A 15,826-nucleotide genomic window follows, 5' to 3' on the forward strand; every position below is an offset into this window, starting at 1 on the left:
AGCGCAGGAGGGGAAGACCCTCTATGAGATGGATTGATTCGGTGACTGGGGTAATCGGGATGGGTGTGTCAGAGGCAGTGCGGTTGGCGCAAGATAGAGCAGGGTTTAGGGCTGTTGTGCATAGGGTCGCTATGAGTCATAAACGACTCGACGGCACATAACAACAACAACAACAACAACAACAACAAGACATTATTGTTGATTCTCTTCTTTTCACCTTCCATATCTAAATAAGCATCACTAAGCCTTAAAATATAACCCAACTCTATCTATATTATCTCTATCCTTAATACATAGTCTAAGCCATTACCATCTCTTACCTGAATAGCTGAAATAGCCCCTAACTGGTATCCGTGCTTCCACTCACAATTCTCAAAGAGCTGACAGAGATTGTTCCAAAATACAAATTAGTCCCAGAGGTGCACGGTTCAAATATACCAGATGCTCTGCCGGGGAAGGAGGGACAATCTCCTCCTGTACCAGTCAGATCTGATTTGACGGTACACTCACACAAAAAACCAATAAAATAAAATAAAATAAATTTTAAAAAATACAAATTAGTATGTCTTCCCCCTCCCTTAGCTTCCCATCATACCTAATAATGGTTTTTCTTTTCTTTGTGACATGGGGAGCATAAGAATCAGCTGGGAAAAAAAAAGAATCAGCTGGAAATGAGAGGGGAAAAAGATCTAAAGATAAAAGGAAAAGTAAGAGTGGTAATTATGAGGGAAAGGAGAAGAGTAGAACTGAAACTTATCTCTTTGAGTCTAGCCCAGGTCTTTTTCATTAATTCCATACTTTTCCCCACTAGTTCTTATTATGAATTTAACTGTGTTCCCTCAAAATATGTGCTATAAATATGTGCTATGATTATAATTCCATTTTGGAATGATTTGTTTTTATTATGTTATTGAGACAGAATTTGTGTAGCATGTATCTTGAGTCAATTTCTTGTCCATTTGCTGTACAGCGGTAACTTGTGGTTGCTGTGATGCTAAGCACTGTGACACTGATGTGTCAAATGCGATAATCGTTACCCATGGTGGACAGTGTTTGGTGGAACTCCCTGATTAAACAAGCTTGGAAGCAGGAATGGCATCCACTTCAAAATGGTTTGCCTCCGGAAACTCTATGAATGTGGAGAAATGACCAAAAATATACAAGTGCTCAAGTCTTTGGTTCATAGGGTTGCTATCAGTTGTCTACAACTGGATGGCACTTAACAACAATAACAACAATCCACCAGATGCTCTACTGGAGAAGGAGGGATAATCTCCTCCTATATCAGTCAGATCCGATTTGACAGTACACACACAAAAATAATAAAATTAAAAAAACCAACGATAACAACAAGAGAACACAAGCTAGCAGGCCAAGAGGGATAAGAGAAATGGTAAGCTTTGTGAAGAACAATCAGAAAACAGAAGCTCAGGAACCTAGAAAGCCTTCCCCTAGAGCTGACACCTGAATTTGGACTCCTTAAATGACAGCAAACAACTATGACTAAACTGTGTAAGAAAATAAATTCTATTCATTTAAGGCATCCATTTTCTATTATAGTATTAACAGACAGCTACTGCAGCTACACACATCTATTTATCTGTAGATAATATTAGAACCTGGAATAAGCTAATAACAGGATCTATCTTAATAATAGTCCTACAAATATTTTTGCTACTAAGGGAGCTCTTAGTGGCATATTGCAGTGTGTGTTTGGGCTAACTAAAAGATAAGTAGTTCAAATCCCCCAAATACGTTATGAGAGAAGGATGAGGCAGTCTGCTCCTGCTCTGATTTATAGCCTCAGAAACCACAGGGACAGCCAGCATGAGTCAGAATCAACTAGATGCCAGGGGATTTGTTTTGTTCACTTACATACTAAGGGGCACCTTACAAATGTCTGAAGAGTCTCTCCTGGGTCCATTAAGTGAAACGTTACCACGTATCTACTCTTAATACATACAACTACATTCTTTCTTGAAAACAGCCATCAAATGACCACAGCTAAGTTCTTAGCTCTAATAGATATTACAAAGGAAATTAAACATGTAAGTAGAGCTCTAACAGATTTGGGAATCACTGTATGCTGGTTAGGGAGTTCCGGTGATCTAGTGTGTAGGGAATTGTGCTGGTGACCCAAAGGCATGCAGTTTGAATCCATCAACTGCTCCTTAGAAGAAAGATGATGGGCAGCCTCTTCCCATGCAGTTTATAGCCTCTGAAAAGTCACTGGAGAGAGTCAGCTATTGAGTTTGTTCTGATTCGATGGCATGAGTTGAAGCATATGATGTTTTACAGACTACATTATATATTTTAGGCTAAAAACAGTCACTAAATTTATTCATACACATAGATAGATAGATAGATACATACATACATACATGAAGCTCTGGTGGCCTAGTGGCAAGAAGCTGCACTGCAATCCCAAAGGCATGCAGTTTGAGGCCACCAGCTGCTCCATGGGAGAAGGATGGACAATCTCCTCCCATGTGATTAACTGTCTCTGAAAACCCACCAGATGGTCAGCTATGGGTCGATTCTGACTGTGCAGTACACAACAATAGCAACAACATATGTATATATGATGCACAGTGACGTGTGGACCTTACAGTGATTCATAAACATGTATAAAATTTAGTCTGTTGAAAGGTAAGCAACTTACCAGTTTCTCTTCCAATCTGACGTGTTCCCAAGTTGATCACAGGTGTTCCAAAAGCTCCAACCTCTCGTACCCCGCAGCTGCTGTTCCCAATCATGCAACCAGCATGGGCAACCAATTGTATAAACTGATCAAAGGGGACATGCTTAACGGCACGGAAATTCGGATGATGCTCAATGCCCTTCTTCCGCATCACTCGAACCATTTCTTTGCTCCCTGTGAAAATGAAATGAACTAATCACTAAATGGTTTATAAGATGAAGAAACCATTTTCATACTAAGTATATGGCACCACTTAAAGAATTCTTCCCATATAAGCTAGTACCAGTTATTGGGGAAATACTGGTTTTGATTACTGATCTTTTCATGAATGATGGAATATCTGGCCAGCTCACTCTTTCAACTGATCTAGGAACTCAAACAGCAACAGACAGAACTTTTCAAAGAGAATTTAACAAAGCGAATACTTTTTATTAATACCCTACTCAGATAGTCTATGTGTTTCCTACTGCCTAAGGGGCCCTTTAGAGTAGTGAGAGAAGATCTTCACCCTGAAACCCACAGCGTCCCTTTTCAGCAGGAAGTAGCTAAGAGAATACGCTATGCCCTTTTCCTTATGAATCAGGGTGAAGTCTCTCTCAGGGAGGAGTGATAAGGAATGGCAAAGGACACAATGACAAGGAGATTAATCAGAACTGGCGTTGACAAGCCCTGTGGCAATGGGACAATTAAAACAAACATGGGGGGGGAGAAGAACGAACTGGGGAGGAGGGTAGAGAAAACAGTGCAACAATGAATGAATGAGAACCCAAAATCTCTGTAAATGTTCATTAAAACTAATAAAATTTAATAATTTAAAAAAAAAAGAAAGTCTAGGTGAGCTCTCGTGGCTGAGTGGTAACTTTGGTAATTCTGAATTGTGCTGCCAAATCAAAAGTTAAGAGAGTTTGGATCTACCAGTGGTCTTGCGAGAAAAAGCCGGGCAATATCTTCCCATGCAATTTACAGCCTCTGAAAAATCTACTGGAGGGTCAGCTATGAGTTGATTCTCATCAAAGACAATGATGTAGGTCGTAAAAGAAAGTTTACCTTAAACTAGTCAGAAGCCAAAACAGACTAACAGTTTGTATCTTATAGACTGAGAGCTGCTAAATAGAAGGGTCATGCCAAGCTGATCAGAGAGCCTCTGCCTCAGCTGTGTTCCAATTTACTCAAGGAAGACTTTAGCTAGGCAGCACTCCCACTCCTGCAGACTAAGCTCCAGGAAAATACAGATTCTGATACTGCAATTGATAACTGATTTTAATTTATAGAAAATTTTAAGATGTCTGAGGGAGGGGCAATATTTAACTGCCTTTCTACTAGTTCACCCTTTTCCTAGCTACCCCTGTCCCCACCGGCAGATGAAAAAGTTGCGAGTCTCTTAGAGTTGTGACAGCAGCCTCAACACGTTCCCAGTGCACAGGAGCCACTGTGCTACAAGAACCACACATGCACCTGTTGAACCTTCTTTATGAAGCGATGTAGGTAAATAGACCCAGTGTCTTAACTCCTGCCTGGCCATTCTGTCTCTAATCTTTCTAGAACATGCTGGTCACCACTTAGAATTATATGGCATGTCAGCAGTTGTTACTCTTCCAAGATTCAGATTCTGGGTCCTCTTTAGCCTTAAGCCTTAAAAAATCACATTGGCATCAAGCCACTTTCCCAAAGATCTTACACTGGGATCCAAGCATTAAGCAAATCAAGGATAAAATGATGCACTGATTCTTATTTCACTACTGTTCTCTGCATACAGATCAGAAACTCCACAGGGAGAAGGAACTAGCTGATGGTTTACTTATGTCTGTCATCCTTTAACAGTTTTCACGGGGTGGGGGTGGGGGAATCATTGCATCAGCTGGCCCTCCAGCAGCTTTCTAAGGCTCTAAATCACAGAGGAGGAGACTACCCATCTTTCTTCCTCTGAATCGCTGGTGTTTTTGAATTGTCAGAGATGAATGAATAGCCTTTGCGTTAGCAGTGAAGCTCACTACAGACCACACCAGCGGAGCTCACTATTAATATGCTGCCTGAATGAAATCCAGATTATCAATTATTGAGTTGACCTCAACTCATGGTGACCCCATGTGTATCAGAGTAGAACTGTGCTCCATGAATTTTCAGTGGCTGATTTTTTAGCAGATTGCCAGGTGGACTTGAACTTCCAACCTTTCAATTAGCAGCTAAGTGTCTTATTGTTTGGATTAAGAGTTCTTACTTTTCTTTACCCAATACTCTATTTTGTTTCTTCTAAAAGAAAATATTTTTTCCAGGCAAACTGGCATCAGAATTCTTTCCCAATAAAAGGGTAATACCTTGACAGTGCAGGAAAGGATCCTGCTTTGTTTACCAAAAAACAAACAAAACAAAACCACCAAATTGCTCAGCCATGTCTTGTGTCAGCTAACAATAACCAGGGTTTGGAAATTCCCAAGTGAAGTAACATCCACTAACTAGTGACCAGGGTCAGGTTTGAGGATCTAGTTGTGAACCCCACATTTAAATTAGTTAAGCTCAAAATAACGTTAAGCTAGAACTAGCTAGCATAAATAAGAAACAGAAACGGGAAATAACAATAACTATTTTACTGTCAGCCACAGGATCATTCTTTTCTTAGATACTCTTTCACTTGTGTTTATTCCCCCACTAAACTTCTATTAGACTTCACAAAAACATCACAAATCTTCAAATTACAGCATTCCTGGTAAAACTTTGAAAATGTGAATGCATTCTGGAAGACTGGCTTTCAGTGGTCAGACCAGAAAAATAGGAAAGAGAATCAAAAGAAGAATTAATAAAGCAAAAGTTCAAAAGGAAAGTGACATCATTTTTAAATTACCTGCATCAATATTTGGAAAGAGAACTAGGGTCCGCTTGTTAAATGATATAAGTGCATCCAATGTTAATTCAAACATTTTTATGGAATGCTTAATGTCGGTGGTCACAGGGTGCTGTAGGGCAACAATATAATCTTTACATTTTACATCATCACCTGAAGAAAATCAAAGCAGATACTTCATTAGTTAAGAATACTAAAAAAGAAGACGTGAAACAAATTGAAAAACAAGACTTCAGAGTCTGGTGCTTTAAAAATTCTTCGACACGTGGCCATCATGTTACTGGGCTGGGTAGGCCCTCCAGGCCTCTGGAGGTTCAGATCCCCGCCCACCACCATCTTTGCTGCCCATCTTCCCGGGCAGTCCTGCTGGGGCATCAGGGCTCCTGCCCATATCAATTGATTACAAGGGCCAAAACCTAGCTGAACAGATGGATGTTTCAGACATTCTTTCTTATTCTGCAATAGTCAGATTTATCTATGTGTATGTGGCTGAAAAGTTGAGATGGACTATTATGGCCAGCTTTGCTTTTCTGTGTTTACTGACACTTCCTCCATGGTCCGTCTATCACTAGTACTTTTCAAATTACCTGTTCGAGACTCAGGAAAAGAAGACAAAAAATCCAGAGGACAGAAAAATTAAGAGTAATGCTAAAAACAGCTGATTGGGGGTTTTGCTTCATTTTTACATTTTATACAAGAGCTTTTTACATGTGAGTGAACTAAATTGTTTTTCTACTCAAAACTCAAATCTCAAAATTGCCTATGGCATAAGTGTAGTCTGAGTTCCCATTACAATTCATTTTGTACCCAAGTGGGTTTTGATTTGTAAATATTTTAGGACTTCTCATCATAATCTTGCTCTGTAATGGAGAAGAGAAAACACAAATATGCAAAGTTCCTTTCAAGTCTATATAAATATGAAGAATAAATGACAGCACAATTTAACTATCAAAGTTTTAGAACTCATTATTTAATCTTTTCAATTTATCATGCTCTAAGCCAAGACATCCAAGTTGATAGAAAATTATATGAAGTTATAGCAACTAGCCCAAGCAAATGAAACATTTTACAAAATAGCTTGCCACCACAAATATAAAGTATTACTTCAAATAACAGGTACCAGCGTCATTATGTTTTAAAATATATTCCAAAGCTTTAGGAAATGGGAACATTCCTAAATTTTCCTGATTTTTTTAATGTATAATAGCAGTATCAATAAACAATAGTATGTTGTAAACCAAAGCATTTAGAATTTGAATGAGTATTAAACATACTTCATAAAACTCATTGGTGTGTCCCAATACCATTACCTGAAAGATTCTACAAATGGCAAATATGTCTAACTCTGTTCAAAGGACTAGAAAGAGTTACTTCATATCCAGGCTATGATCCCAAGAACCTAAAGTGTTTAGAAGTTCACTTCAATAGTGCTATGCCAAACAACACAAGACATTTATCAACAAGGTCTGGATTAGAACATATATTTTTAATCAAAAGATTATCCTTCCCTGAGATTTTCATGACCAATTTTACATTTATTCTAAATCCAACTTGTTGTTAGGTGCCAACAAGTCTAGCAGTAATTATATTTTATGATTCAATAATAACAGGATTTTTTAATAAGTTAGAATATTGAGTACCAATTGATTTAAAAGACCACATTGTCTTTGAATTTTATTTTAAAAAATTAGACGTCCCATATTAGCTTCTAAATGAAAGTGGAAATATGTTAAACTTCTGAATGAAGTAGAAAAAGGACCTAAGGACCTAAACATATCTATCAGAAACCTGATCAAATGTGAAAGGTTCAAAGAACAAAATCATCTGTTTACAGTTAACATAAGTCTAGAAAGATGAGATCAGAAAAAATTCCTATCATCTCCTATGTATATTGGAAAGAAATTATTGCAAGGAAAATGAAAAACTGGAAGAGGAAAGTGGCAAAAAAAAAAATAAAGAAATGTCTTCACTGTCAAGGGTATGGAGGGAGGCTATAATCTGACCATAGGTACAAGCCATGTACCTATGTGGAGTGTACACATATACTGTGGTGATGCATGCTTCTGTAATATGCATTAATTCACCCTGTGTTAAATGATCATCAGCCTTCAATGACATAGCTAACTATGTCACGTATGATTCCCCACCACTGAAGGCAAAGAACCTTACACAAATGTACACAGGTAGCTGCGGAGAAATATAGTTACCTGTCACAGGGCCATTTCACACCACGTTCTTTCTCTTGCTTCAGTTTGCTCATGTGCTGTCTTGAAAGCACTTATTGGGCAACGCACTCTAATCTTTGTGCACTACAGGGGTGAGGGAGAGACAGGGATTTTTCTTTGAGGGTAGGATGCTTTGGTGTTTTCTTTGAGAGGGAGCTGCAACAATTTATTGCTAAAGGGCAAGTGAAAAGCAGAGAGAGAAAAACTACAGCCGTTACTCCGTGTATAATGAGATACATAATGAGAGAAAGCTTTCTACTTCTCACTGATCTACTCATTAAATGTAATTCAGAAACATCTGTAATGAAGAGAAAATAGCCATTATAATGCAGACACAGTGGGGCTGTACTGTAACTTTAGGTCCTATTCAGAAACTTTTAAGCAGTTTCTTTATGAAAGAATAGAAAAACAGCCAAACCTTGACATCTTTTTAAACCAAGAAAAAAGAAACACAATGATCCAAGGCCATAGGCTTCTAGCAAAAAAAATTTGTGGCAAATTTGCCACAGCATGATCTCTGAGGTATCGCTCTGCCCCTCCCCCCCAACACAGCAGCCTCGGCCCCTCCTTTACAGTTTCATGCTTTGTTTTTTTTCCCTTCCTCTTTTCATGCTTTTGTTTTCTAAGTCATATATTTACTGCATTATTTCTTTATTAGCAATTTAACATATTTTGAATACTTTATTAGGATTGTTACTAATATTCTGGTTACAAAGTTACCTATTTTGAGTGGCTTATCCAACTCTGTTTCTCTTTTTTTATAAAATGTGGTAAGGTTTTAATTTATATAAAAATAATAACAATTGACATTAATGGAGGAAAAGAATTCATCAGTAATAATGACATCAAAGAAGAAATTCAATAAAAAGAATTTAGATCTAATTTTATTTAAAACTCTAAAATTATCCTAAGTGACTTTAAAAGGCTAAAATGAGAGTTACTGTCTTTAATCTATAAATTTAATGCAATCTCAGTAAAAATCCAGTGGATCTGATGAGAACTTGGTTAGCTAGATCAAGTTGTTATTGTTGTTGTTATGTACCGTCGAATTGCTTGCAAATCATAGTGACCCTATGTACAACAGCCCTAAACCCTGCTCTGTCCTGTGCCAATCAAACTGCCTCTGACACACCCATCCCGATTACCCCAGTCACTGAATCAATCCATCTCATAGAGGGCCTTCCCCTCCTGCGCTGTCCCTCCACCCTCCCAAGCATGATGTCTCTCTCCAAGGACCTGTCCCTCCTTACAACATGTCCAAAGTATGTCAGACGAAGCCCCAGAATCCTTGCCTCCAAGGAGCAGCCTGGCTTAACCCTCTCCAGGATGAATCTGTTTGTTTTCTTGGCAGTCCATGGTACATTCAATACTCTTCTCCAGCACCAAGAACCATGAATTAATCTCACAACGGTGAGTAACTAGAGATTATATCAAGTCTACATGGTCATTTACAAGGACCCTCGGAGCCCCTGATTAGTAGAAGTTGGTGCAGGCAGCCCTGTTTTTCTTAGAAGCAAAGTGATGCATCAGAAGCTTCAGGTGGAGAAGCAGGTGCAGGTTTTCACAGAATGTGCTACTGCCAGCTGGATGGTTCCCCCTCACTGGATTTTATGTTTCAGTTTTGTTTTTTAAAACTGGTTTTCCTCTCTATTATTTTTCTTTTTATAAAGAAATGGTTTAAATGGTTTCAAATAAGGCCTTATATCCAAAATGCAATCTTGCTGCATTCTGCTGTTTTATAATGGTCATTTTCTATTTACTACAAATTTTTCTGAAGTTTTTTTAAACACATATGGAGCATAGAGTGCAAAAGTATTTACTTAGGATACATTAAAAGAAAGGGGTGGGGGAAGGCTAGAGACCAAAATTTATTCCACTAGCATTATCCAGATAGGTTTTGTGATAATCATAAATCCAGTGTCCAAGATCCACATACCAATTATTCGTAGATTAAAAAATACATAGACTAATTTATCTAGTGGTGTTGTTATTGTTAGGTGCTATCAAGTACGAATCATTGCGATCCTAAGAACAACAGACCTGAACCCTGTCCTGTCCTGTGCCATCCTCATCATCCCTGATACACTTGAGCCCACTGCTGTGGTCACTGGGCCAATCCATCTCGTTCAGAGTCTTCCTCTCTTTTGCTGACCCTCCAATCATGATATCCTATTCCAATTTATATAATCGGAGAACCCAATTATTTTCCTGTTCTAATGTGATCCAGATTAAAAAGAAACATAATCATGCTTATTCCATAATCACCAATGCAATTTTCTATCCATTCATTTCATTATTCAACAGATCTCTCTCTGAGAAATTGATGATTGATTAGTCTTGTTTCCTCATTAGTATTCTTACCATAAATCAATCATAGTTCTAGTTTACAAATCTGTTTTCCTTGCTTTTGGTAAATGGTAATTTCCAAGCAAAAAGTAAATTCTAAAAGCAGCACCAGTCTTTGAGGAATTCAGACCCTCAGGTTTATTTAGACAGAGATAATGAACTCTAATGTTTGGTAGAACTATGCTTTTTAATCATCCTCATCTTAATCCTTTATATGAATAAGAATTGATGGCTTACTAATTTCACACTCATTATCATATGGGAATATTCCAATAACTGATGAGATAATAATTAAAATGAAATAATTTTTTATTTTACTAAAACAATACAGGGGAAAATACCTATAATCCTACAAACTAGAAATAAACATTATAAACGACTTGATGTACATATTTCTTAACAAAAACAATATTAGAGTTTTATAAAAATAGTATCTCACTCGGTCTATAATTTTGTAGCATACTTTTTCTTTTTGATATGTCAGGATCTATCTTTGACACTAGATGTTCCCATTTTATACTTACTGGATTAAAAGTATCCTACTGTGTAAAAATAGCAACGATTTTAAAAAATCAACTGTTGCTGGCAGATGCCATTGTGTCAACTATGACTCACAGCAGCCCTAGGAACAGCAGAGCTAAGCCTTGCTCTGCCCAGCGCCATCCTCATCATCTCTGTCTTGATCGAGCCCACTGTGGTAGTCATTGTGTCAAACTTTAATCTTCAGATTACTATTCTATATACAGCAGTCTCCAACAAGGTTGACATATAACAAAAATCAATATACTATACCTATTTTACAGAAAAAGTAAAAGGTCTCAGAGAAAACAAGTCACGCTGTTAAGACAAAACATACAAAACATTAGTGTTCTGATTATAGAATATTCTATACATAGTCGTTTCCAACAGAATTAACACATAACCAACATTTTCTGACAAAACCCAATCACTTTAGACTAACTCAAGTCTCATACATACCTAACCACATGCGAATGATGCTCATATAGTCCTTGTTCTTGGCTGAGAGAAGTTTGTCATAGGAAGGACAGCCTGCCAAGAGGATGCGATCATGGTCCTCGCACATGGATATCAGATGCTGCTCTGCACTTCGGGTGCAGCACACATGGTAATGAGCCAGTTTTGTTATGGCGTGTCTGATAGAGTCATCAATGGTCCCACTGACTTCCCCCCCTTCAATGTGAAGGATTCTGATGTTCATCAGAGCAGCAGAAGTAGCAAGAGCCAGGGCATCAAACCTGTCTCCATGAACAATCATGATATCAGGCTTCAGGCGATTAAGGACATCTGGCAGCTTCACCAAGGCCAGGCCAACTGACTCCACCATGGCTGCCTCATCTTCCCCTCTAACGATTGTGTGTAGCCTGGTGTTAATATCAAAGTCATCTTGTTCAATCATGCGATAAGTGTTTCTAAAGCAGAAGAGAAATAAAGATGTGTGATTATGTTCTTAAATGCAAGGCTATGTAGGAAGAGGTTGGATGGGAGTCTAATAGTAATTCTGAAAGGAGAATCAGATTTACTGACATTTTCTTCTCTTCAGCATCTACAACAGATTTATCATTTCTTATACTGTACTTTGAAATTTTGTACTTTTTATTTGGTTCTTTATTGTAATTTATTTCTCTGATGATATAAGCCTACTAAAATAACTAACTGCCATAGAGTTGATTCTCTAAAAAATCGCTGCTAATTCCAACATGTGAACCATACTAGGGTCTGTTTCTATTGGTTGCCTTTTCTCCTGGTGTTGGACCCAATTTTCTTGTTTCTTCACATAATTTGTAATTTTATATATAAATATATGGATGGCACATTATAAAAACTTTGAGTATCTTCCTTTTAAAACATGATTTTTGTTTGAGTAGGGAGTTGATTGCTGTTATTTTCGGCTGGGCTTTTTGGAGTCTCCCATTCAAGTGCAGTTCAATAGGCAGTCCAAAGTTTGAAAAGAGTTAAGATATATAATTTGGGACTTCCTCTCTGTGACTCTGTTATTTCCAGAATCACGCCCCTCCTCAACAGCAATTTCCACCTGCTGTGTCACTAAAATTCCATTTTCTGCCACTTCAACCTAGACTGTAGGTTTCTTCTTGACTTTTAGCCAACCTCTAACCTGTGTACTAACAGGTACTCTCAGTGGAAAAGCCATGTAAACTCGTACTTCATCTACCACAGTGCTTATTTTTTTTTCTTTATTATTATTTTTGTGTGCGTGTACCGTCAAATCAGATCTGACTGGTACAGGAGGATATTGCGCCTCCTTCTGCGGCAGAGCATCTAGTGGATTCGAACCGTGTTCCTCTGGGATTGCAGTGCAGCTTCTTGCCACTAGGCCACCAGAGCTCCCCTTACAGTGCTTATTTTTAAGATCAAATCCTCCTAATTTTCTGCTTATTGTTGATCACTCTCTAGTGCCTTCAAAGAATTTTTTAAATAATTTTAATGAACATTTACAGAGAATCTGGATTTCCATTCATTCATTGCTGCACTTCTCTACCCGCCCAGCCCTCTCCTCCCGCCCCCAGTTCGCTCCTCTCTTTCAAAAGTAAAAGAAAGACTCCCTCCCTGGTACACAATCCCCCTCAAATAATTTTAAAAATATTTTTTGTCCCAAGTTCAAAAGTTGCTGTGTAGAGAGCTGATGATATACGAGCTACTCTGCCATTACTGTTGGTGTGTACTGTTAAGTTGGAACCAACCCACGGCTGACCCTCCAGCAGGTTTGTAGTGGCAACTGCACAGGAGACTGCTCATCTTTCTCCTGTAGAGCAACTGGTCGATTCAAACCGCATACCTTTGTATTGCCTTCTTAATTCCTTACCACTAGGCCATCAGAGTTCTGCCATAACTAATCTCCTTTTTCTTAAATTAGGGAGCTCTGGGGTTAATGCACTCATACACTGAGTTGTGCTGGTAACCCAGAGGTCATGCCTCTCTGGCTGCTCTAACAGACCAGGTGTGAGAGAAAGATAGAAAGTTGCCTCACATGTGATTTACAGCCTCCAAAAACCTGCTGAAGATTAGCTATGAGTTGCCCCTACTCAGCAGCAATGAGTTTTTTGTTTTCTTAAATAATTGTTTCATCATTTCTGCAGTTGAATACTTTGTTCAGTTTCTTTTTATTTTCTCTCTAATAATGAAAGTCATTAAGATTTACTTCTAATTATAAGTTTTCCTTTACCATTTTATTATCTCTCATTTTTATTATTTATCTATAAATCTTTTGTCATCTCCCCTAGGATCTAAGTTATGAGAGCAGGGACTTTGTTTCTGCCTTACTTACCACTTGGCACATTTCTAGATGCTTAATAAATATTTAGTGAATGAATAAGTGAACAAATGAATTTCTGATTAGTCTGTTATGTTTGATGTGCTCTTCTGCTCAGCTCTGAGCAAAAATAAAAATCATTTACCAAGTAGATTAATTTCCAAATTAGTGAATTCTTCCCCTTAATGTCTTTTTAGTATATAATATTCACAGTATATTTACAATATAATGTATTAAAATATGTTCATAATATATTAAAGTAATATATTCACAATTTAAGGTATAAAAGGTCCTACAGTGAGAAGACTGCTCTCACTTTTGTCTCCCAGCCCTGCAGTTACACTCTCGAGAGGCAATTTCCTTTCTTAAAATGCACTTAAAACATGTATTCTCCTTGAGTACTTGTCAAGTTTACTACTTACACTTTCACTCTAAATACTGTAGTTGCAGATAAGAAATTTATTAAAATTTCTCCAAGAATCTCTCTTCTCCTTCATCTCCCTATCAATCCTTTCTCATATCTTCCTCAAAAGAACCCAATGAGACTTTCATGAAGCTATAGTTAAAATATATCTTTTATCTTTTTTCTTCCATTGTGAATTGAGTAAAAGTTCACAAAGCCAAGTAATTTTCCATTCAATCATTCATACACATTTTGTTTTATGACATTAATTATAGTGCCCACAATGTACTCATACTCCTCTCACTTTCTCCCTGCAATTCTCATTTTCATTAATCCAGAGAATGATAAGCAATCTCTGCTTGTGAGAGTTACAGCCTCCAGAAAACTACTGGAGGGTAAGCTTTGAGTCAGTTGTGACTAAAGGGTAATGAGGTCTGAAACGCTGTCTTACTATCAAACTGGTTTTCTTACTCAGAACCCAGTCACATTAAAAGTAATGTATATAGATCCTTCAGCTATCCTTAAGTTTCTTCTCTAGACTTTATTTTCTTAGAGAATATTGTGAAACTGAAAAGGAGGATCTTTTTGTTTGTTTTTGCCTTGTTTTAAAAGAACAGTCTAAAAAGGATAATTTTAATTTAACACACTTTAAATATTACAATTTCTTTTTTAATATATATTACAATTTTTTTTCCATCTCTGGAAACTGCATTAACATTTTCTTGCCACAAGGGTGCACTAAATGCCACTTTATTCTTTCTTAGTTGGAAGTACACAGAGCATAAATGAACGTTCATTTCTGGATTTACATTCTGTTTCCTTAAAGATTTCCTAATGTTCATTTAAAAAACTATCAATAACAAATCTAATCACAATTTAATAAGTATCAATGATAATGGTAACCTTACTTGACCTCGTAGCTCAATTGTGTGTTCTCGAGTTCGTTTTGAGCTACAGGACAGAGTAGAAGTGAGTTTCCCAGGATACAATCTTTGTGAGAACAGATTGCCAGGACTCTTCTCCTGTGGAGCCATAAGTGGGTTCAAACTACTAACCTTTTGCTGTAGAGCATTTAAGTGGTTCTTACATTTTTAAATCTTTTTCTACAATCATCACTGTATGTGCTGCTTATCTGTATACCAGTAAATTAACTAAAGTAAAATTACTATCAGCACTCACAAACCAGAGCATGAGAAATCAGTCACATTCCTATAGGTGTGCAATATATATTTACAAATGGCATTTGTTCTCAATGTAGTCATGTACCAATAATCATAGTATTTACAGTTATCCTTAATCAAGCACCTCGCTTAATTACTGTGATGGGTATTTCGACACTTTGTCCATTCCTTATAATAACCTACAATATCGGTTTTCACCCTGTTTTATAACTGAAGAAACTAAGATTCATAGATACTACGTGACTTTTCCAAGGCTACATTAAAAACTAAGAGGCAGAACTGGGATCTGAAGCTAAGTTCATAAAGCTTCAAAATTCAAGCTTTCTCTAGTACATCACATTACAATAAAGACTGTAATAAGAAAATGCTTTCATCTTACCCATAGTCATCTATCAGGTGAGAGCCAAGTACTACCACATCAAGTTCAAAGAACTCAGGTTCCGTTTTAATGCCAAACATGATTGGGGCAAGTTTGGAATAATCAGCACGGTTACAAGTAGCAACACAAACCCGAAGCTTTCGGTTATTCCCTTTCTTCTCCATGACTTGTTTTTTTTGTTTTGAGAGGGTCTTAAAATAGAGTTCCTGAAGTTGCAGAAATAAAAATTAGTGTTAATAATCAAAGTGATACATTTTAGATATAAACACAGAATTTTGAAGTCCTTGACAGGAGTCCTGTGATTAAAGTGCTCCACTGCTAACCAAACCATCAGCAGTTCCAACCCACCAGCCACTCCACAGGAAAAAACATAAGGAATCTGCATCTGTAAAGACTTCCAGCCTTACAAACTCTATGGAGCAATTCTACTCTACCCTGTAGTGTCAATATAAGTTGGAATCAA

The 15,826-nt window shown here is 37.4% G+C and overlaps 1 protein-coding gene across 3 annotated transcripts in view; it reads right to left on the minus strand.

Annotated features, from left to right (window-relative positions):
* GNE (glucosamine (UDP-N-acetyl)-2-epimerase/N-acetylmannosamine kinase) overlaps positions 1–15,567 on the minus strand; it is a 34,585-nt gene extending 19,018 nt beyond the window's left edge. For 2 of the 3 annotated variants that reach the window (XM_006886843.1, XM_006886842.1), the window contains exons 1-4: positions 15,364–15,567; positions 11,090–11,541; positions 5,541–5,693; positions 2,663–2,875 (exon numbers count right to left, since the gene is read on the minus strand). In XM_006886843.1, coding sequence (XP_006886905.1) covers positions 2,663–2,875; positions 5,541–5,693; positions 11,090–11,541; positions 15,364–15,527 — 982 coding nt within the window. In that variant the 5' untranslated portion in view covers positions 15,528–15,567. Of the gene's footprint in view, positions 1–2,662; positions 2,876–5,540; positions 5,694–11,089; positions 11,542–15,363 lie in introns of those variants that run through there. The other variant, XM_006886844.1, reaches the window with a different exon arrangement.
* Positions 15,568–15,826: the final 259 nt, after the last annotated feature.

Source organism: Elephantulus edwardii, unplaced genomic scaffold (assembly GCF_000299155.1).
Source record: "Elephantulus edwardii isolate Elephantulus edwardi_28Jun2011 unplaced genomic scaffold, EleEdw1.0 scaffold00052, whole genome shotgun sequence".
Lineage (NCBI taxonomy): Eukaryota > Metazoa > Chordata > Mammalia > Macroscelidea > Macroscelididae > Elephantulus > Elephantulus edwardii.